The 21077-nt window shown below is 46.3% G+C and overlaps 1 protein-coding gene across 4 annotated transcripts in view; it reads right to left on the reverse strand.

Moving 5' to 3' along the window:
- The window catches only part of SEL1L3 (SEL1L family member 3), a 103933-nt gene that overhangs the window by 58443 nt on the left and 24413 nt on the right, over nt 1–21077 (reverse strand). For 3 of the 4 annotated variants that reach the window (XM_078446226.2, XM_081795499.1, XM_078446227.2), the window contains exons 3-9: nt 20240–20366; nt 18475–18596; nt 18006–18124; nt 15164–15222; nt 7193–7325; nt 5225–5357; nt 3564–3704 (exon numbers count right to left, since the gene is read on the reverse strand). In XM_078446226.2, coding sequence (XP_078302352.2) covers nt 3564–3704; nt 5225–5357; nt 7193–7325; nt 15164–15222; nt 18006–18124; nt 18475–18596; nt 20240–20366 — 834 coding nt within the window. The remainder of the gene's footprint in view (nt 1–3563; nt 3705–5224; nt 5358–7192; nt 7326–15163; nt 15223–18005; nt 18125–18474; nt 18597–20239; nt 20367–21077) is intronic. The other variant, XM_060655305.3, reaches the window with a different exon arrangement.

The raw sequence follows: 21077 nt of genomic DNA on the forward strand, positions 1-21077 counted from the left end.
AACATCTGATGTTTGACTGCCATTCTTGGACTTTATCTCAGATATGAAAAATGTAGTATGATGAGGAGGTTCTAATGAAGTCGACTAGTCCACGGGACGGGACAGCTCAGGGCAACAAGGCAGAAAACATAATGGAGACATGGTTCCTATTAACTAGAGTTGTCCGAAGCACTCCCAAGTCAGCTGGACACTTAACCCCAAGATGAATCTGGAAGGACGGGCATGGGAGGAACCAGGAAAGGACCAGCCACGCTGGTCAACAACCATGCCTTTTATAGGACAGCAGAGCAAAGGTATGTTAAGAACGTAAACTTGTTTGTTTAACCTCAATTTACAAAATCAAATTTTCTGCCTTCCGCTCAGCCCTGTTAGAACCCGGGCGCCACGCACAAATGCAGTCTCTCTCGGGGGCCAGCAGGAGGACACTGTGATGGCCTCGAGTGAGGGCACTGTGCCAGGCATTTTAATGGGGAGCGTGTGCCCTCCCTCTGCAGAAGGCTCCCAGTCCTTATGGACAGGACGGTGTAACCTAGAAAACCAGGGGCTGAAGGCGGAAAGGGGGCTTGAGGTTCATTCCGGAGATCGGCCTGCCCTTGCCGCCCTCCCTCCTTGCCTGCCGGTGCGAGGAAATGGCAGGAAGGGAAGGAACGCAGGTGGCTGTGTGCCCGAGGGAGACAGAGGCTATGCGTGGGGCACGCACGGCCCCTCAGAAGACGCTCCTTGGAGCTCTTCTAAGCAGACGTGGCACCAGAAGGACTCCACTGGCTGGTTCGGCGCCAGCAGTGGGCTCTAAGGTGGCAAATCCGGCCTTGGGGTTCCCTATGCCACCAGGGTGGGGCCCCCGGAGGCCTACCAGGGGTAAGCAGAACACATGGCAATGTCACGGTCCCTACACCTAGCCCAGGGCGTCCTGAGGTTCAAGGGCTCGTGATGAGTTTTGAAGTCTATTTATTTATTTTGAGAGAGAGAGAGACAGAGAGAGCACGAGGGAGGGGCAGAGGGAGAAGTAGGGAGAATCCCGAGCAGGCTCCACGCTGTCAGTGCAGAGCCGGACATGGGGCTCAAACCCACGAACCGCGAGGCCATGACCCGAGTAGATACCGCGAGTCGGACCCTTCACCGACTGAGCCACCCGGGAGCCCCATGATTTGGGCTTTTACTTAGATTCCATCCCCAGGCCTCCACAGAGAAAATAACAATCCTAAATTCTCATAAACAAAACTTCTGAGCTATAAAATTAACACGAAAACATCCTTACTGAGAGTATTTACCTTAAAAAGAATGTTTGGTGAAAATGATTCACCCCTGTTCCCAGTCAGCGAAACGGTATTTAAATGGGATCAGAAATCTCATAAAACCGAATCTGATGCGGATGCGGCCTCGGCCCATTGAGCCTCAACGGTTCAACATGCAGGCCTCTCTCCCGTTGGCCTGTCTTGGGTGGTGATTCCACTGCCGTGGAGCACGGTGATTCGCCCTGTGAGGAATCTGGCCTCCTTGGGGACGTCCCGCAAACCACGGGGACGTTTCTAGTTGTCGCCACTCGAGACGGGGGTCAGGGGAGGGGAGGGAGTACTACTAGTGTCCAATGAGTTGAGGCCAGAAACGTAGCTGCACATCTTATAATTCGCAGGAGAGGCCTCTCCTCCCGCCCCCAGCAAAGAATCATCCAGGCCCCAATGTCAGTAGTGGCAAGGTCGAGAAACACTGTTTACCCAGAGCTTCCCATGTGCCCGTTCTGTTCTGTGTCATGTGCCTCGGTTCATTCAACTCGACACTAGGAGAGGGGTGCTGTTATCATCCCCATTTTGCAGATGAGGAAACCAGGGCTCAGAGAAGCGAAGGAACTCGCCCAAGATCACACAGCTAGTGAGTGCTAAGTTAAAGCTGGATTCAGGCCACCTGGCTGCAGAGGCTGTCACACGACTGCACACGGCCTCCCTGCTCCTTGTCCCCCTTGCCGGCGCCCAAGCAGTCAACCCCTTTACAGCCTTTAGCTCTGTCCCCACCGCTCTGACCCCTGCATCCTTTCTTCCTGGACCAAGGCCACAGACTCCCTGCTTTCCACGCCACACCTCTCTGTTCACCTCCCCCCCAACCTCCCACTGCTGCCAGAGTAACCTCAAAACCCAATTCTGATCGCACCTCTACCCGCGGCTTAAAACCCTTCAACAGGCCCCAGTCACTTACAAGGCGAAGTCCAAACTCTGAGGACGGTGTCCGGACCGCAGTCAGAATCATCACTCTCCGGGCCTTCTCCTGCCTCCCAACCCCCTTGTACATCATTTAAAATGCTGTACTGTTCCCATTCTCTGCCTCTACTTTGCCTCCCACCCCCCCCCCCAAACCCCTACCTTGCTTACCTAGCAAACACCTACTGACCCTTCAAGCATCAAGCCCAATGCCACCTCTTCCAGGAAGCCTTCCCTGACAACTCCCTTTTTTTTTTTTTATGACTCTATCACTTCCACCCACCATTTTTACTGAAAATGCATCACCGTTTTTCTTTGTCAAGTCTGTCCCTTAAGGGCAGGGACCTTGGGTTATTTTACTTATCTTTAAAGCCTAGCCAAGTAACTGGTCAGACGCTCAGCAAGTATCGAATGAACGTAAGAGGAAACATCTTGTATGGTTTGAATTCTTTCCGGCCAGAATAGATTCCTTTTGCACTATGTATAGTAGGGAATCTACTCCACTCAACACTGACATTCTTAGGAGGCCCTGACGTGAACTAGAAGTTAGATTCTGCACTACTTTGACTCAAGGTCCTGGTTGGATGCCCAGGAAAACCACGGGTTGCCTCTAACCAGTTTCCCCCGGCTGAACACCTCTGGCTTCCCTCCCCTTCCTAACAGACATGGTTTCGAGATCCCCTGTGGCCCCAGAGTGCACTAATTACTAAGCACACACAAATTGTGACGGGCCTCAGGAGAAGCCGGCCACGTTTGGGAAGTATAGATTCCCGAGATGCTGCTTAAAGTGTGCATTTCAAATCAGGGATCTCAAGTTCAAGTGCCCTAAGGACCCAGGCAGGTAAGATCCATGAAAGAAGTAGGCAGAAGGTGCTGGAATAGGAGGGGGTGAGGGGTACCGTGGGTGGACAGAGCACACCTGTGCCAACTCTCACTTCCAGAATTGCTGTGATGTAGGAATGGAGGCCCCAGCATTGCCAGATCATTGGATTTTTCAAGAAAAGCTAAAAAAAAAATTGCATTTTTTAGACACTAGCAACTAATTTTTTTAAAAAAATGGACAATAACGTGCGTGCCAAACCAATCACTTTTGGTGGCCGGCTCTGGCTGCAGGCTGTCATCTGTGGCCTTGGCTTTAAAAGAATTGCTGGAGTGATTCCCAAATTTGCTTTTGTATTTGGCTTTTGAAATGTGCACAGACCCCCTGAGGGTTGTGGACACACAAGGGCAGAATTTAAATCTGATGTTAACCTAGAACACTAGGGTTAAGAATAACTTTGAGGCATAAACCGCCAAAGAGGGTGAGTGAAACAGTGGCCAAGAGGGAGCCTTCCCAGCCAGTGTCCAAAGGCAAGGCACCTACACAATCACCTGTCAACAAACCCATCTCCACCAAGGTCTGGAACAAGCTGGGGTGGCGGTCTTTCAGCTCCTGCTCCCAGGGGAAGGCTCTGCACGTGGAGGGCCTCCCGTACCTGAGCTTCAGGTCCAGATAGGAGTTCCGGAGGTCGCCTGGGCAAGGGAAACACAAGATAGCACTCCCCTTAGGAGAAGAAAGGTCTCATCCTTCTCAACCCCTCCTCCCTAAGAGGAACTAGGAATAAGAGGTCAGACTTTATGTTACTGGATGTTGGTTTGGGTGCATTAGGGATTTGAAATTGGCTCCGATGCCTTTGCCTCGAGGTCACACATTCAAAGCCACGTCCGAGGGCAATGTGCCAAAGTTGCTGATGGCTGTTGAATAATTCTCCAGAATGAGCAGCTGGCCTCGGACTGTTCCCCAGGAGGCCAATATCTAGGCCATTTTGTTGGCAGCGTGAGTTGAGGAGCAAAGCACAAGGTCCCCCAGGGAGGCAAGGCAGTGGATGTTAGGAAAATCTTCCAAGGCCACCGAACAGATCAGCAGGCAAGGATGGCCTTCCAGTTCAGAGCATCTCTCCCGAAATTACATCAGTTATCAAAATCAGTTTCTTTCCTGTTTGGGATATTACTATTCCTATATATCTTCCCCCTCTTCTGACAGCATCATATTTTCTGGATGAGTCAGCTGTACAAGCAGCAGCTGGGGACCAGTATTGCCTCTTCTTAAATTAAATTGCAGAAGGGCCGACTTTCCACACTTACCTATCACCGTCTCTGCTCCCTCCCTGAGGCCGCCGTATGAGAACCCTATCCGACTGAGGTATGTTCCAGAGGCACCCATCCATCCACAGCCTACAATGGCAAGTGCGGCCCTGGAGATGGCTGAGATGCGTGGGCAGGACTGTGATACTCAATTCGCTTTTGCTGATGGCAAAGGCCCCGTGGGAATTTCTCTTCCTGAAGGAACATATGTGACTAACTCTAGCACCACCGTATTGGGCAAGAGGGTCTAAGCACAGAGACACTGATAAGCGCTAGACCCAAGCTGGAGCCTTTGGGAGACAAGTTTTGTAATCAATGAACACCCTGCATGAGTGAAGGATGTCCATGCGAATATGAGCAGGCACGAAAGCAGTCTATCTGAAAAGCATTCCTTCTGTTGGCTATGACCGGGGTCTTCGAGAGTGGATCAGTTTCAGGGATGAAAAAAATAAAACCGAGCCCCAAACAACAAAGTCGCTATTCAACATTTCTGAAAGCTAATATTCAGATATTAATGGTCCAAGACAAAAGTGCACCGATGGGGAAACATTTCTAATGATTAATTTATTTTCCAATTCACTTTTATTTTCTTAGACCGGCCTAAGATCCCATTACGGATGGCAGGGACGCGATGTGAGACTCAAAAGGCTTTCATTTGTATTCCTCAACTAAGTCGCACATGGTGGAAGCTGAGAGGCAGATTTGGGTTCCTGGTCACTGTCGGTCTCCTTGGAATCCACGTGGAACACACACTTGTCTCGTGCGCCCATCCGTGGAGGGCTCGAGGTCATATGTGCCCCCACTGCTCAACTCACATATGTTCTACGTTAACCGTGTTAGAAAGAGGCCACACGTGTTGACACAAATACACAGAGCTCAAAACTGCTCTCCTGCAGCTCAGTACTTACATGCTTCTGGTCTCCCGCCCCCTTGCTGTACCGTGGACATGTACACAGACACTATTTCTTGAACCTCAGCACACCTTTCGTAATATAACTTGATCCGGTCAGCAAGCTGCTTCTCAAGGAGGGGGTTTAAAATCTACAAGAAGGCAAGAGAATTGAATGAACAACAAGCTGTCATCAAACACCCGTCGATACCTACGAGGCTGTGTTCGGGTGGATTGCCTTCTCGCACTGGTACGACCAGTCGGCTTGCTTTTTGCACACAGGTCATCCGCTCTGCATTAGCAAAGGGAGGGTATAATTCCAGGACATGCCAGCTCTGGCCGGTCCCCTCTAGCTGCTTTCTGTGGCATCTTGTCCTCCGCAGAGCTTCTTAAATGTCAGGATTTCCCAGACGCCAGGCCTCCATCCTCTGCTCTCCCCTCGCCGCACGCTGTCCTTAGACAATTAGGTTCATGGCTCCTTCTAGTCCCCAAAGGACACCAAGTATCCCTGTGCTGTGTCGCTGCCTGGGAACCCTCCCGCCACTTTCTTCTGCTTGGCAAGCTCCTACTCACCTCCCCAAGAGCCAGATCCAAGGTCAACGCTTCAGGGCGGCTTCCCTAACAGTCCACCCTCAAGCATGTGAGGAGGTGGATGTTCCCACCTCAGCGCCCCCCAAAACACTGTGCTTGTAAGTGAGTTAAAGCACATACCGCATTCTTGACTTAGGTGTTTGAGGCCCAGACAGGGAGCTTCTCAAAAACAGAGACCTTATCTCAATTTATTGGTTTCCAAAATGCAGGTTGTGACCCATTGGAGGGGCATGCGATTATTTTCAGCAGGTTGTAATCAGCAGTGATTTATTTTTATACGAAGCAGGACACAAAATATCCGAGTGCATTTAACATTGGAAAGATATGTATTCTTAGTAAAATCTTTGTTTTGGTTTTGTATTTGGTTTTGTATATATATATGTGTATGTGTGTGTGTGTGTGTGTGTGTGTGTGTGTGTGTGTGCTTATGTATGTTCATGATATTAAGTAGATTTCTTGTGTGAACCACCTTCAAAAAAAAAAAAAAAAAGTTTGAGAGCTACCATTTTAATCATCTCGGACGCCTCAGCACCAGCACAGGGCCCCGGCACATAGCGGGTGTTCTAGAAGTATTTGTTGCAAAATGGATCAATTGATTTCTTTCTTTGTTTTCCTCTTCGTAGAAGTCTGTCCACAGGGGCTGTGAGATGCACCCATGGGTATAGTAGGGCGTCGCGTTTTTCTTCCTATACTTTGCCTAGGGACTCCTGCTTTTCCCAGAACCACCCCGCAGGGTCACAGGAATGACCTTGTTCAGGTATCTGGTGATCTCCTTACCAAGGCAGAAAACACCCCCCTCCGTGAAGGTGGGAAATCCCCGTCTCCCTGCACCAACCCCCGCGGGAGCGGGCCTGGAGAGCTGGACCATCCCATCTGCGGGTAGGTTCTGGATGTGAGGGTCAGCGTGCAGTAGATTCAGCCCTCCACAATCTCTACAACCACAGCCAGCCACCCCAGTGGGGGCCCAGGGCCTGCGTTTCTGAAGAGACCAGCGAACAGAACCAAGATTTTAATTTGCTAGAGTGTCTCCTCTGATACTTTAAATAATAGCACATAAAAGAAGCTTTACCAAATAACTAAGATTCTCTCCTTTCATTAGCTTAATCACTGGATAGGCAACAGCCTGATAAAAATCTACTCTATAATTAAGCTAGTAGTTATTAAAACAGAGGAAGTAAATGGTTTCCATTTTATGAGTACTAAATGAACCAAACCTTAACAGAAATCTATTATCGAGTTTGCTGGGGGAAAAGCCTCCATATTAATTGTGTGTGATGACAGAGCCGATGCGAGGTCCGGCTTGGGTAAATCTTTTATTTACACTGGGCTCCACGTCCCTGAGCCACACTCCCATCATGCACGAACACCCAGAAACTTCTCGATGCCCCGGGCTCACCTGTGCAGGGTGCAGAGTGTGGAGACGATAGTACTTCAGGGATCCAAAAAACCCTTCAATGCCAGTCACATACCTGCTCCCTCCAATAATGAAGTACCCAGCAGTGTCATTATAATAGAAATCCTCCCTGAAGCTAGGGAAAAACAAAGAATTAAGAGAAATCTCGGTTGGGACCAGAAATTTAAAAAAAGAGACTCTTTCATTAACCCTCCTGACTTAAACCCCCAAATTGCCTCACTTCCTACCTGCGTTCTAGTAGATAAGACCATGGTGGGGTCAGGCACACTTGGGCTCGGATCCTAACTCTGCTATTTACCAGCTGTGTGACCTTAGACCTGTCCCTTACCTTCTCTGAGACGGAGTTTTCTCATGAAGAAATTAGTTCCTCAATAACTACATTTTTAGGAGGATTAAGTGAAATGTAAAGGCGTACGTCTAGCAGAGTGCCTGGCCCCCATAAATACTCCGTACCTGCCAGTTTTTGATATTGGTAAAATTGTCTGGGATTGGAATTCTTTGGAATCGCTAGTCTTAATTGGAAATATTTTGCTCTACAATGAAAAAAACAAAACAAAACAAACAACTTGTTAAATGGATAGAAGGTGGCTGTGAATGAAAATTAACAACATATCCTGGTAGGTAAGAACCGAGGTAAAATTTGGAGTGAGGAGGAAGAGGCCACAGCAAGGTCAAAGGGCATGGCCGCACACCAGAGGTCAGCACAGGTGACGTGCTGAAAATCCACCTTGTCCTAAAAGACTTAACAGAGCAAGAAGGGAAATAGAGGGAACAATGGGCCAGCATGAATCAAATGCACAAAGTTGTTCCTTGCAGTGCTGTTTATATTCACCAAAGACTGGAAATCCCAGATGTCTGTCAATGAAGACCAGCCCACACCCAACCAATGGACCCTAAATGTGAGCCTTTCTTTCATATATAGCTTAAAAAAGGGACAGAGGGCTCTGTGAACTGACCTGGAGAGATCCCTAAACCAGGAAGTTAAAAACAAGGCCGCCTGGGTGGCTCAGTCGGTGAAGCATCTGATTCTTCATTTCTGCTCAGGTCATGATCTCACGGTTTCATGGGTTCGAGCCCTGCATCAGGCTCTGCACTGACAGTGTGAAACCTGCTTGGGATTCTCTGTCTCCTCTCTCTGCGCACCCCCCCCCCCTTATGCTGTCTCTGTCTCTCTCAAAATAAATAAATAACCTTTAAAAAAAAAAAAGGTAAAACGAAAATTTAAAACAAAGAGTACACTTTTTATCCAAGAAAGAGGAGAATGGCTTTTTTCATGTCTCTCTCTCTCTCTCTTTTTTTTTTTTTTTTTTTTTTTTGTATTTTCATTTAAAAACTCTGGAAGTATATACTGCAAGAAACTAATAAGAGTATTTCCCCATGGTGTGGAGAGTAAGGATGGATTAGTTGAGGGCAGAGCTAGAAGTAAGACTTCTAAGTGTCTATCTTTTCATATAGTTTTCAGTTTTATTTATTTACTTATTTTTATTTTTTTAATGTTCAATTTTGAGAGGGAGGGTGTGAGTGAGTGGGGGAGGAGTGGAGAGAGGGGGGCAGAGGACCCAAAGCAGGCTCCACGCTGACAGCAGAGAGCCCAATGCCAGGCTCGAACCCACTAGCCGTGAGATCATGACCTGAGCCGAAGTCAGACGCTTAACCAACAGGCGCCCCTAGTTTCGCTTTTTAAAACATGTGCCTTTACTACCTATTTAAGAACTAAAAACTAAAATAGGAACAGGTGGACAAGGTGCCACCAGAGCATATGTGGACAGCAGGTTGGGGGAAGGGGGTCGAGACAGGCATCAAGCGAGAAGCCAGGCAAAGCGGAAAGAGCCAGGGAAGGCAGAGGGCAGACGGAAGCAGATGGAAAGAAAACAAAATGCCAGGCAAGCCTCCAGAAGCCCGGCGGGCCGCGAGAGCAATGGGCCAGGGTGACGCCAACAGGGATGGAGCAAGACACCAGCGGTGGGATCACAGGAGCCAAGCAACCTGGGCTTACCCCAGAGAGGGGATGTACTGACGGTTAGCCAGGAACCTGACCCCTAACAGGTGCACCTGGCCAGAAAGGAAGGCAAAAGCGGGAAGGAATGAGACTCTCTGACCCCATCAAGTGACGGCAGCACAAAGTGAGCGCTTGGACATTAGCTTTACGGAAGGCAGCTAAACTGGAAAAGAAGGGCTTCGTCTCCGGTATTTTTCTCTTCAGAAGAGCTCAGTCTTGAAGGGCTGTGAGACGATGATGGTCCTTCCCTTTCTTTTCCAGTGGGACTGCAAAGTTATTATCTCTGAGAGCCGTGGATTGATTTCGTTTCTCAAGACCGTAGAATGACTTAACATTCCAGCCACGCTCACGACGCAGTGCCTGGCACTGGAGGGATACAGAGCAATGCTTCTGTAATAGAAGCTCCTTCTGGCACTCGGCTCAACCAACTCATCGGCTCACCTGAGCACCATCCCTGCAACGTGTTGGGTGCTCACTGGCTGCAGCCTACTCTCGGGAGCCTTAGTCTTCTCATGGCTTAAATCGGGGTGATAATAGTACCCACCTACTGGGTCGTTGTGAGGATTAGATAAGCTAAAATTTAAAGAGAGCATTTAGAACAGTGCCTGGCACAGAGTAAGCGCCATCACTGTTAACAACCATTATTATTATTATTATTAACCTCATTCACTGGTGGACTTTTGCTACCAACTTGGTAGGACTATGGGTTGAGTAAGAGTAAGCAGTGTTTGTTCCCAAACCTGGCCGTGCCGATTGGATGGTCATTGTAATTATACAATTTGATTAACTATGATGTTCTCCAATAAAATATGAGCAGGAAGAAAGAGTTGCTCCTTTATAACAATTAAGCTGAGTATTTTGGGTAGACTCAGAAAAGAATGGTCATGGTTGCTTAAAAAGTGTGGAATTAGGACAACTGTAAAGGATTAGAAAAAAAATGGGAGACGTCTAGATGTATTTTGGCTCTGATAGTTTCACAGGGGTCTTTGCTTGTTTGGTTTTTTTTTCATTTGTTAAGAAAGAGAAATTGAGTGCCACCTATGTAAGAAAGACCGCACGCACAAAAAACTCCAATCGGTAGATTTGTAACAAAGGAAAGGCCCTATCTGGAAAGACTGGTGGATGGATATACACTTCTATTTTTTTAATTAAAATAAAACGTTTATGGTAAGTATCTTTTTAAAATTATTTGTTAGAGAGGGAGAGAGCACAAGCAGGGGAGGGGTAGAAGGGGAAAGAGTGAAAATCTTAAGCTCACGCTGAGCGTGGAGCCTGATGCAGGGCTTGATCCCACGACCCTGGGATCATGATCCAAGCCAAAATCAGCAGTCAGATGCTCAATCGACCGAGTCACCCAGGTGCCCCTATAGTTAAGTGTCTTTTCAAATGGATCTTCGCTTTAACTCAAATTTTTCAACCAATCAATAAACTACTTGGTCCCTATGGTACTGGATTGTAATTTTTTGCGCTTTTAAGATCATTATCACAATACAGCTGTGACATCGTGATTTAGAAGAAATATATATTTGGTCTTTGTCCATAGTTCCTGGCTCATGATGCTCCCCAAACCCTTGGGATCTCCTACGTGTTGAAAGTGATAAGGGTTTCTTTTGTTACATCAACGAAGGTCCCTTTTGGACTCCATCCAAAGGTAGAGAGACTGGTTGCCAGATTGACCAACCATGTGGTTAAAGGACTGAAATTTTTGGTTTCATCCCCCAACCTCCAGGGAGGGGAGAAGGGCTGCGGGTCGAACCAGCCAACGGCTAATGACTTAGTCAATCCTGACTATGTAATGATGCTTCCATAAAAGACTGAGTTAGAGCTTCAAGGTTGGTGACCACATGGAGGCTGGGGAAAGTGACATACCTGGAGAGGGTGTGGAAGTTCTGTGCTCTTTCCCCAGACTTCGCCTTATGTATCTGTTCACCTGGCCGTTGATTAGTATCCTATATCAGATCCTTTAATAGTAAATTTACGTAAGTGCTTCCCTGAGTTCTGAGTTTGATTTGCTGTAGCAAATTAAAAGAACCTACAGAGGAGGTCATTGGAACCTCCAATCTGCAGCCTGGAGCTTGGAACTGGCATCTTAAGTAGGGGTAGGGAAAGTCTTGTAGGACTGACCCTTACCCTGTGGCATCTGATGCGATCTCCAGATAGACAGTGTCGTAACGGAGTTGAATTCTCAGACACTTTGCTGGTGTCTGAGAATTGCTTGGTGGTGGTAGGGGGCAAAGACCTCCTCAATCCCGGTTTTGGGTCTGGGAACCCCCAAAGAACAACTAAATAAGAGATCTCTCCAGTTTAGTCTCCATCCACATTGGTGCCTCCACATTTTTTTCCTCCAAAATTCTCAGTGGCTGCCCAAAGATTGCCAAGAGCTTCCTTGTACTGTGCGTGCATTGTTTGAAGGCCATCAATTTCACTGACGTAAAAGTTGAGCTAGACAGTTCCAAAGCCCAGACCACCCCTTTTGGAAACCTCAGACACAGTGGCAAACTATCTTTACTTTTATCTGGACATAGGAGAGTGCCTTGGTGTATTACTATAGAACGCCAGCAGCCCAGATGAATCTCCGATGTCGTTAAATAAACCTCACTCAGAATTAGAAAACAGTTCCAGCTCGAGGGTTTTTTCATAGGGGAACTCAGAGCCTCAAATTAGCTGTGCTCTCAAATGTCACTTCCCCGGGGACCTGCCATAAATTCTGACCTCCTGTCTCCCCTCAGGTCACCCTATAGTCATCCCTTCCCCAGAATTCACCATGAATTGCAATTTTAAATTTATTTGTGAATTTAGTTAGGATCTGTCTCCCCCACTAGTTTTTTTTTTTTTTTTTTTTTAGCCTCCTTGAAGGCAGGGACTGACTGTATTCTTTTCGTTCATCATTTCATCCCCAGAGGCCGGCACTGTGTCAGGTACATGGTGGACGCATTGGGACGAATGAGAATATGCTGGATGAATGAAAGAAGGAAGGATAAACACAGTACAGGCCTGAAGTTGTTACCTGTCACCCAGTGTTACAGCCATTCGTTCATGTATGGCACTGTGCTTCCGAGCACTTAATTACTAATCGTTCTACACTACCTTTATGGGATAGCAGCTATCATTATGTTTCCATGACAAGAAAGGAATAAAATATCTGACGTTTAGTTCACTGGCTTGGCCCAGAGATCTCTCTGATGGATGAGATTCCAAATATCTAACCACAGGAATCCCGGGTAGGCACGACATTAAATCTTTAGTTCTCTTTTTTTTTTTTTTTTAATTTTTTTTTTAACGTTTATTTATTTTTGAGACAGAGAGAGACAGAGCATGAACAGGGGAGGGGCAGAGAGAGAGGGAGACACAGAATCGGAAGCAGGCTCCAGGCTCTGAGTTGTCAGCACAGAGCCCGACGCGGGGCTTGAACTCACGGACGGTGAGATCATGACCTGACCCGAAGTCGGACACTTAACCGACCAAGCCACCCAGGCGCCCCTCTTTAGTTCTCTTATTGATGGGTGAGGTCCCGGGAATACAGGCAGGGCAGCTGAGGAGGTGACAGGGGGCATTCCTGGGTCTGGGGACGGCCTGTACCACCAGGTAAGGAATCACTGCAATGCTTTAAGGGGCATGTTGAATTGGTATGTACCTGAAAATCAGTCTTCCTCTCTGGATGCTTATGTGATCACACGGATTCTGTATTTACTCAAAACTTTTATTTTTCATTCATTGCGCATTCTTTCCATTAATTTCTCTTTCTCACCATATTACGTTAAGTGGTATTTATCATGATTACTGTTATGAGTTAAGTTGTGTCATTGTCCCCACCCGAATTCACAGGTTGAAGTCTGAACCCCCAGTCTCTCGGAGGGTGACCTTATCTGGAAATAGGGTCATTGCAGATGTAATTAGTTGAGATGAAGCCACACTGGCAGAATGGGCCCTTAGTCCAATACGACTGGTGGCCTTGTCCAAAGGGGACATATGGACAAAGACACACACACACACACACACACACACACACACACACACACCGTCACAGGGAAAATACCCTGTAAAGACTGGGGTTTTGCTGCCACAGCCCCAGGAGCCGTCAGAGCTGAAGAGAGGCCTGGAAGCCTCAGAGCCTGGAACAGCTCTGCCCAGACCCTTCAGAGGCAGCACGGCCCAGCTGACACGTGATCTTGGACCTCTAGCCTCTAGAACTGCAAAACAATAATTTTCAGTGGTTTAATCCACTCAGTTTGTGTGGCTTTATTCCAGGAACCCTAGTAAACTAATACAACTACTGAGGTTTTTGGCACCTCCTTAAATTTTATGTGGAAGGCCTATGTCTCTCTCTCCACATCCCGGTCCCAGCTCCGGATCACCCTGCGATCCCTCCGTCTACCATTCAGTCGTGCCAGCATCTAGATCCCTGAGATGCAAAGTGAAAGGAAGCCCTTACACAGCGAATGAAAAAGAGCCTATAAAATCAATCTTTTGTCCAAAAGGTCCTGGGGTTGTGGGCGGGTGTCGGGAGAGAAAGGAGAAGGTACTATTTCACACTTCACATCCCAAAATGCAAGCCCTCCTTTTCTGGGGCTCACTTGGCAGAGCAGGGCACTAGAAGGAGCTCCCGGAAGAGCCACACATCATTTGTTTCTCTGCAGCGAACAAACTCCCAGGCCTCACCTATTCCCCAACTCTTCAGAGGAGGTCCCACGGCCACCTGTTGTACAACAAAACTCACGTCTGCTGAACTCCTTCTGACTGCTCTGAATCCACTTGGTACCCTTTCCAGACCTCCCCTCTGTTCTTAGGCATCAGCCTCTCTGTCTCAATAAAACTATCAAGTCGCCCCTGACCTTCTCCTTGCAAGCTGAGGAGTAACACCTCCTTAGCCCCTCCTTATAACGGTAATCCTTTAATCCGGCCGTGAAAATAAGAATTGTTCTAAGTGCCCAGAGCCAGAAAGCAATCGGTTTGACTTCAGTGTAAACAGGAATGGGGAGGGGGGCGGGAAGTAGGGCGTATTGTATGCCCCCCCTCAGTTCCCTTGTCCCCAGCTCTCCTTATATTCCTTTCTTTAACAATTGGTTTCCAGGAACATCCGGACTGTGTGACGAGTCTGAGCGAACGAGCCCGTTCGGAGAGAGCTGCCTGCCTGCTGTAGAACAACAATAGCGAGGAGGAACGAGTCCTCCTTCCCCAGCCAAAGTGCCTGATACATTTTTTTTTTAATTATACAGATAAAGCTGGTACATGTGTAATATACACGCATACATAAATCATACATATAAAGCTGGTAATTTTTGTTGTTATTCTCTACACTTATTCTTAAGCATTTGATTGTATATATGTTGTCTAGCGAGGCTGAGGCACCCTGAGTCCCTAAAGGAGGCTACCCCATGGTTCTGCCACCAGAAAAACCCGCTATTAGACAAGGATGCTGAAGCAAATTAAAAAATTATGAAATGCGAAGCAAAGGACCCCCTTCTCAGTTTCTGTAACTCTTGCGGGGAATGGTTACAGGAAGATGAAAAGTTACAGCAATACCAATCGTTGTGTGCATTTCAAATTCAGATCATAAACATAAATATGAGGGCTGTCTGCTTTTATGTTTTATACTAGGCCAAAGTTACCAACCATTCTCAATAAGCAACGTTAATACCTTGATTTATTTTTCAGAAGCCTTCATAGAAGACAATTTTCAAAGAAAATGAATTATCAAGTGCCACGAAAGGAAGAATTTACCAGGAGATCTGGAGAGAGGAACAGTTTCTCTTGCTTGGAAAAAAAAAATGTTGTGGGGGAAATGGGGCGAGCTTGCAGACAGAAAAAAAAATACAAAGGCTGGCTACAGGGCAGACCAGCCACAAAAGCTGAATACGGAGATGTGGGAAAAACATGGGGGTTGAAGGCTAACGTATGAAGATTTTTGAGTCCTCAACCGACATTTTGAATAAAGAGAAAAATATTGCACTTACCTAATGGTCTGATTATGGTAGCTTTTCAAATCCTGTCCAAGGCTGGTGGCTACCACTATCTGTGTTGGGAGAAACACACAAGATCAGTTATGCCCCAACACCTCACGTCATAGATACAGTCCTGGGTACGAATTACTCATAAGGTGGGCTGCATTTTCTCTCGCCTGATCCACTTCTGCAGAAGTAAAATTAACACTTTACTAGCCCCGTGAATATTGTAAGATTTAAGAAATTTAATTTCTCCAAGTGACTTCACACGGTCACAATATCCATCGTGGGGTTTCCCCCAGTAGGTTTCAGATACTTCCAAGCTACAAGCCAAAGCTTCGTTGGGTGTATCTGTGCCCATAAGTTTGTTGCAAAGAAAGACCAGGAAATGGGTAAGATACAAGGAGTTTATGAAATTTTACTCTGGGGGGCGCCTGGGTGGCTTCGTCGATTAAGTGTCCGACTTCAGTTCAGGTCATGATCTTGGGGTCTGTGGGTTCGAGTCCTGCATCGGGCTCTGTGCTGACAGCTCTGAGGAGCCTGGAGCCTACTTTGGGTTCTGTGTCTCCCTCTCTCTCTGCCCCTCCCTCGCTCGCACTCTGTTTCTCTCTCTCTCTCTCTCGATCTCTCTAATAAATAAATAAATATTAACAAAATTGAATAAAAAAATTTTTACTCTGATTCCATGAGATCCTTAGGGGGAGAAACAAGTTGGTGCTGAGCATTTTTCATGCACTGCTATTCCCCACTCTCTTCCCAAGCACTGAGAATTGTCACTGGCATTTCAACAGGGACCATGTTTTTGTGGAGACTGTCGCTGGCTGTCCCATATTCTTCTTGAGCCGTGGACTACTACGACGACATAAACCCCTGGAGCTAAGGGGCTCCTTCTACTCCCCCAGTGCTGGCACAGAGCGAGTGTGGACGAAACATGTGCTGGCCTGATCAGAGTCTCAAAGGTGTGGCTACAACAGTGTCTACGAAAGACAAACTAACACTGAAAGACCAACCCACTCCAGCCATATGCAACATGTCAGGTCAGAGAAGAAAAGGATTCAAACCAGTGGTTTCTCTAAACCAGCCATTGGCTTTAAGTCACTTGTCCATTTGGCCAAAGCAATGAGTATGGTAAGTCCCGCCACAGAGGTGGATTCTGTGTGGTAAAACAGGAATATCGTTTGGGGACCTACAGATATCAGGGAGACCAGATAGGATGGAAAGAAGGTAGGACAGATGGCAAAAAAATCTACCAAAAACAAAAACCTACTTTATTTTTCCTTCCATCCCATGTGGTCTTCCTAATCCTTACCCCATTACGTGCCCTGCTAAATTAAATTTGTCTCTTTAATTAAAGGACTCCTTTGGTTTTCTCTCCTTCTGCTCAAAAACCTTCCATGACATCCTGCCGCCTTGCAAACAGAAACCCCAATTCCTTGATACTCACGATTGTCCACATCCTAGCGCTAAAGACATTCCCCCTTCTAGTAGTTTTCTATAGTCTGCAAACTTCTACTCCAAACTGCTTTATCCACTAACCCCCAGTGATGTGCTAAAATCTTCCCTTCTCTCTGCTCTTAGTTTCGCCCAATCCGTAGGAACCTTCTCTACGAAACCTTCCCTGAGCATCCCAGCGTGAATCAATATGAATCATTTGGCAGTTACGCTTTCCTTATGACATCCCCTCACCTGCTCAGTGCTTCTTCCATAAATAGTCAATTAGCTCCTTGAGCAAAGTGCCTTGCATACATAAGGTGCAAAATAAGCTCCGTGATTTGTTCTGATGATTTGGTACCCATTTAAGGGACACAAAGTACTGAGCTGACCTTCTCCTTAAGAGAAAGCAGCAACCAAACTATAATGCCATCATAATCCTCATATAAATGGGAAGCATATAAACGGGACCACGGACCACAGCCCTGTCACCTAACATTGTTAAGGAAACAAATACACACGCGTGCACGCGCACACACACACACACACACACACACACACACACACACACAACAATCCTAGCTAACCTTTCACAGATTCTTCTTAGCAAGGCAACAAGGACTGACCTGATTTCTTTTCTCTTCAGGGAAAGGAAATGTTATAAACCTAAACACCAAGGGAAGTCTGTGTATTATCTAATACATAAGACAAAACGTCTCTTCCACTTTTGTTACTGGAAAATCACAAATCAATAAGAAAAGCTGATGAGAAAAAAAAAAAAGATAATGGCATCACATATATTGAGAAACGGACTAGTCTTCAATTATAACAACAGATTTGCCAGAATCCATAAAGTCTGGGCTATGAGAGTTTGAGGCAGTTATGTGCACCGTTTTATAGTACAAGATAGATAAAGACCCTCTGTCCCACCAGAATCATCGTTTATTTTGTTATTTGTCTGTTTAATGCCAAACATAAGCAACCGTGTAACTGTCAAAAACAGGGAAACCATCTCTTGGCTGAACTAACCAATAAGTTTCCTGTAAAAAAAAAAAAAGTCATAGATCTGATAACACTGTAGAAACATGGCCGATGCTGTTTTAACATTTATCTCCACTAAGCCTATCTCCCTCGGGGGGGTAAAAAACTGAATTGCTCAGATAATTGTGGCCATATCGCTGGCTATATTATTTACTCATTCACAATATGGTCGAAAGAAGCACTTTAAAAGTTAATTAAATGGGACGGGATTCTTATGATTTAAACTTCCATCTATAAAAGTTTGATTGAAAAAGTGTGCAGCTGTAAAGACTTTATCATGTACCACAAATTCGCTGTGGCGGATATCCTGGCTCCCTGACTTTACAGCAACGCTTAATGTTATCAGTGATGATGCTGGTGATTCATGGGGCGTGCATGCCACTACCTGGCCTCCGTTAAAAGAGAGATCCAGTCGAAACCACTCCTTCAAGGGCATGGTGAATTTCGTTTTTACCGCAAGGTCTTCTCCTTTGACAAGGTGCATCTGAATATGCAAATGGCCTACAAGGAAAATCAAAGCTCGTGAAAACCACACAAAAATATTACTTCGAAGTGCGTCAAGTGGGTGCACCTTTTCATCAACTGTCTTAAGCAGCTACCCAGCTAGAACGTGTTCCTCCTTCCTTGAAACAAAAACAAAGCAAACAAAAGAACACGCAAGTGAACTCCTTTGTAAAGAAGGCCTTTGTTTCAGGCTGCCAGAAATAAAGTTTCACGTGAAGCCCACGTTTGAAAATCATCACTTTCGCTGAACTGCCACGTTGACAACATCTTCCTTAATTGCAGACGTATCTGCCAATAGAGCACGAGAAAACTGCAACATCGTTTTAAAGGTTCTGTCTCATACTTACCCTCTTCGGTAAGAAATACAGACGGCGTGCCGTACATCTCATTAGAATCAACAAAGTACAGAATCCCACAGAGACTGGCCTTGCAATAATGGAGTAAATAAAGCCACAATGAAACAGTAAACCTACAAGTGAGGAGAAATAAAAAATTCTGCAGATTGATATCATCCAAGAACAGGTAATTATAGTTAACAATGACCAAGTAAATTGCTTTCTTTCCAATGAAGGGATGAATTTGCCTTCATGTTCATCATGGGAGATCAGCTTGCAAAGCTTGATTTTTGAGACAAAGGAGGTAGTTATAGTAACTGCAAAAGACAGGAGTTAAGAGTCATTGTGCAAAACTGGCAGATAGCATACCTTGCGCCCAAAACTCTGTTTCTGTGCCCCTTTGAGAATCTCACACGCCTCCCATCTGAGTTCTTGATTAGGGTTTAGAAAGCCAGACGTAAAACAAAAATCTGGATTTTAATAAGAGGTGATTTGATAAGAAGCTATTCTAATTCCAGTGATTAAAAGGAAAAAAAAACACAACTAGGGCTTTTTGAGCAATTTTGTTTCCTTCCAAGATAAAAGCCTTAAGGTAGAAAAATGTCATAATCTGCAAATGGCATCGCTCTATGTTAATGGGGACACACAGACACTATTTTAACGCACACATTAGGTTGCGCAGGATCACAGTTCTGGCTGACCCATATGGAACGACTAATCTAATTGTTCCATTTCTGGACCGGGGCTATTTTAGTTGAAAAAAGTATTGTACATCTGTGATTTGCCGAGTGGGAATAAAATAAGAGTAGTCAACTTAACTAGGACACATTTAGCCAAGATGTGTGATCCATCCATCAGCAAATATTTGCCGAGTGCTTGCTTAATGCCACGCATCGTGCTAGCGACCGGAAGTTCAAAGACGAGGAGCTGGGAACAACTGCATTTTGCAGATGAAACGGCAATCAAGGTCAAAACCAACGTACAGAGTTCTTGCCATCACCCCGGTGAGCAAGTCACAGTTGGGGGTTAAAGTGGCAGTGGCCCCTGGTTCTTTGGGGGATATATCCAAACAAGTCCTTTAGAATTTTCTGGGCTTTATAATCTGGCCTCGGAATCAGTGGTAAGATATGCAAACAGATGGTGCCACACAGCTCCCTCCTGACCCACCCAGCTGAGCAAGCTCATGAAGATAAGTTATTACAAGGAAGCTTAGCAAGAACATACGCTCAGTAAAGTGACTCAAGATCTTTCTACAGCCAGCAGCATGGGAAGAATTAAATCACTCTGCTAAATCCATCCGGTCTGAGGTGAACCAGGAACCATTTTCAGCATCTTCAATTCAGCAGAAGGAAAAAACTATATCTGGGTTTTGCTGAAATCAATGGAGGAGATCAGAAGTTGTGAGATTTCAAGCAGCTCATCCAGTCTTCCAAGACAGAAAAGGCAAAGCAAAGGCGGCAACGTGTGCCGGCTGTGGCTGGCTGCCCCCGAAAGCTTGCAAGGCTTCAGGCCCCCACACCTTGCGCCCCTGCTCATGTCATTCCTGGGACCGACACAGAGAGTCTAAGGCAAACTGAGGACTGCTAATCGCAAGAATAACTCAAGACCACTTTGGGCCACGAATTCCGTCTAAGCTGTGTGGATCTCAACATTTTTCCAAAACGTATTAGACAGGTATGTCCTCCTAAGGGAGTCCACTAGCCTGCCCTGGTCCTCAGGTTAAAACGGTCCTGCCCCACCAGCCCAGCGCCCCCCACCGTCCTCTGCCCATTCTTACACTGGGTAATCTATCCGCTGGCGTCGGGTGGCCTCCAGCTCTCGGTTGTGAAACCTCGGGAACTTCTTCACAATGCCTGTGTTTTCTCCACTGGAGGCATAGAGAAAGCCCAGCAGGGTGACCACATCTGCAAACAGCAAGACGGCTGCCTTTCAATTATCTCCAGAAAGCACTGCTTCCCAAAGCACATTCTTCCTGGAACCCTCTGCCTCGCTCCAATCAGAGAGTTAAAAGAAATCGTCTGGAAATATGAGCAATGGTTTATGGAACCCTGAATGTACGCCGGGCACCCTCTGAGCACTTTACAGAGAGTGATCTCAATTCATTCTCAGAGCAACCCTACAAAGGAGATTGCATTATTAGTCCCAATCTACAGATGAAAAGCCTGAGGCATAGAGGGAAAATGACTCGCCTAAGGTCACGGCTAACAAATAAGTGGCAGACCCGGAGCTTGGGTTCTAGGTTCTTAACCATTTCACACGCTGCCCCTTCCAATAAGGAAAGCATTCGGAGTTCACGCAACAACAGTAACGATTATCACATGAGTAGCACTCACTATGGTCCACGCTGCTGTAAATGTATCTACAGCTCATCTGGCCAGCTAGCTACGGAGAGATTCATTGAAGCCTCATTATTATCCCCATTCTACAGACGAGGAAATGGAGGCACAGCTACCAAAATGGTTAGCTACCGTGTATATAACACAGAATATGGAATCATAGCATCCCAGGAATAATCTCATTTAATTTCACAACAGTCTTTCAGAATCCATGCCCTTAAGAGCACACAAGCTTTTTGCTTCTGTGCAGACTTTCCAATATACTCCACACATTACCCT

Source organism: Panthera onca, chromosome B1 (assembly GCF_046562875.1).
Source record: "Panthera onca isolate mPanOnc1 chromosome B1, mPanOnc1 haplotype 2, whole genome shotgun sequence".
NCBI lineage: Eukaryota > Metazoa > Chordata > Mammalia > Carnivora > Felidae > Panthera > Panthera onca.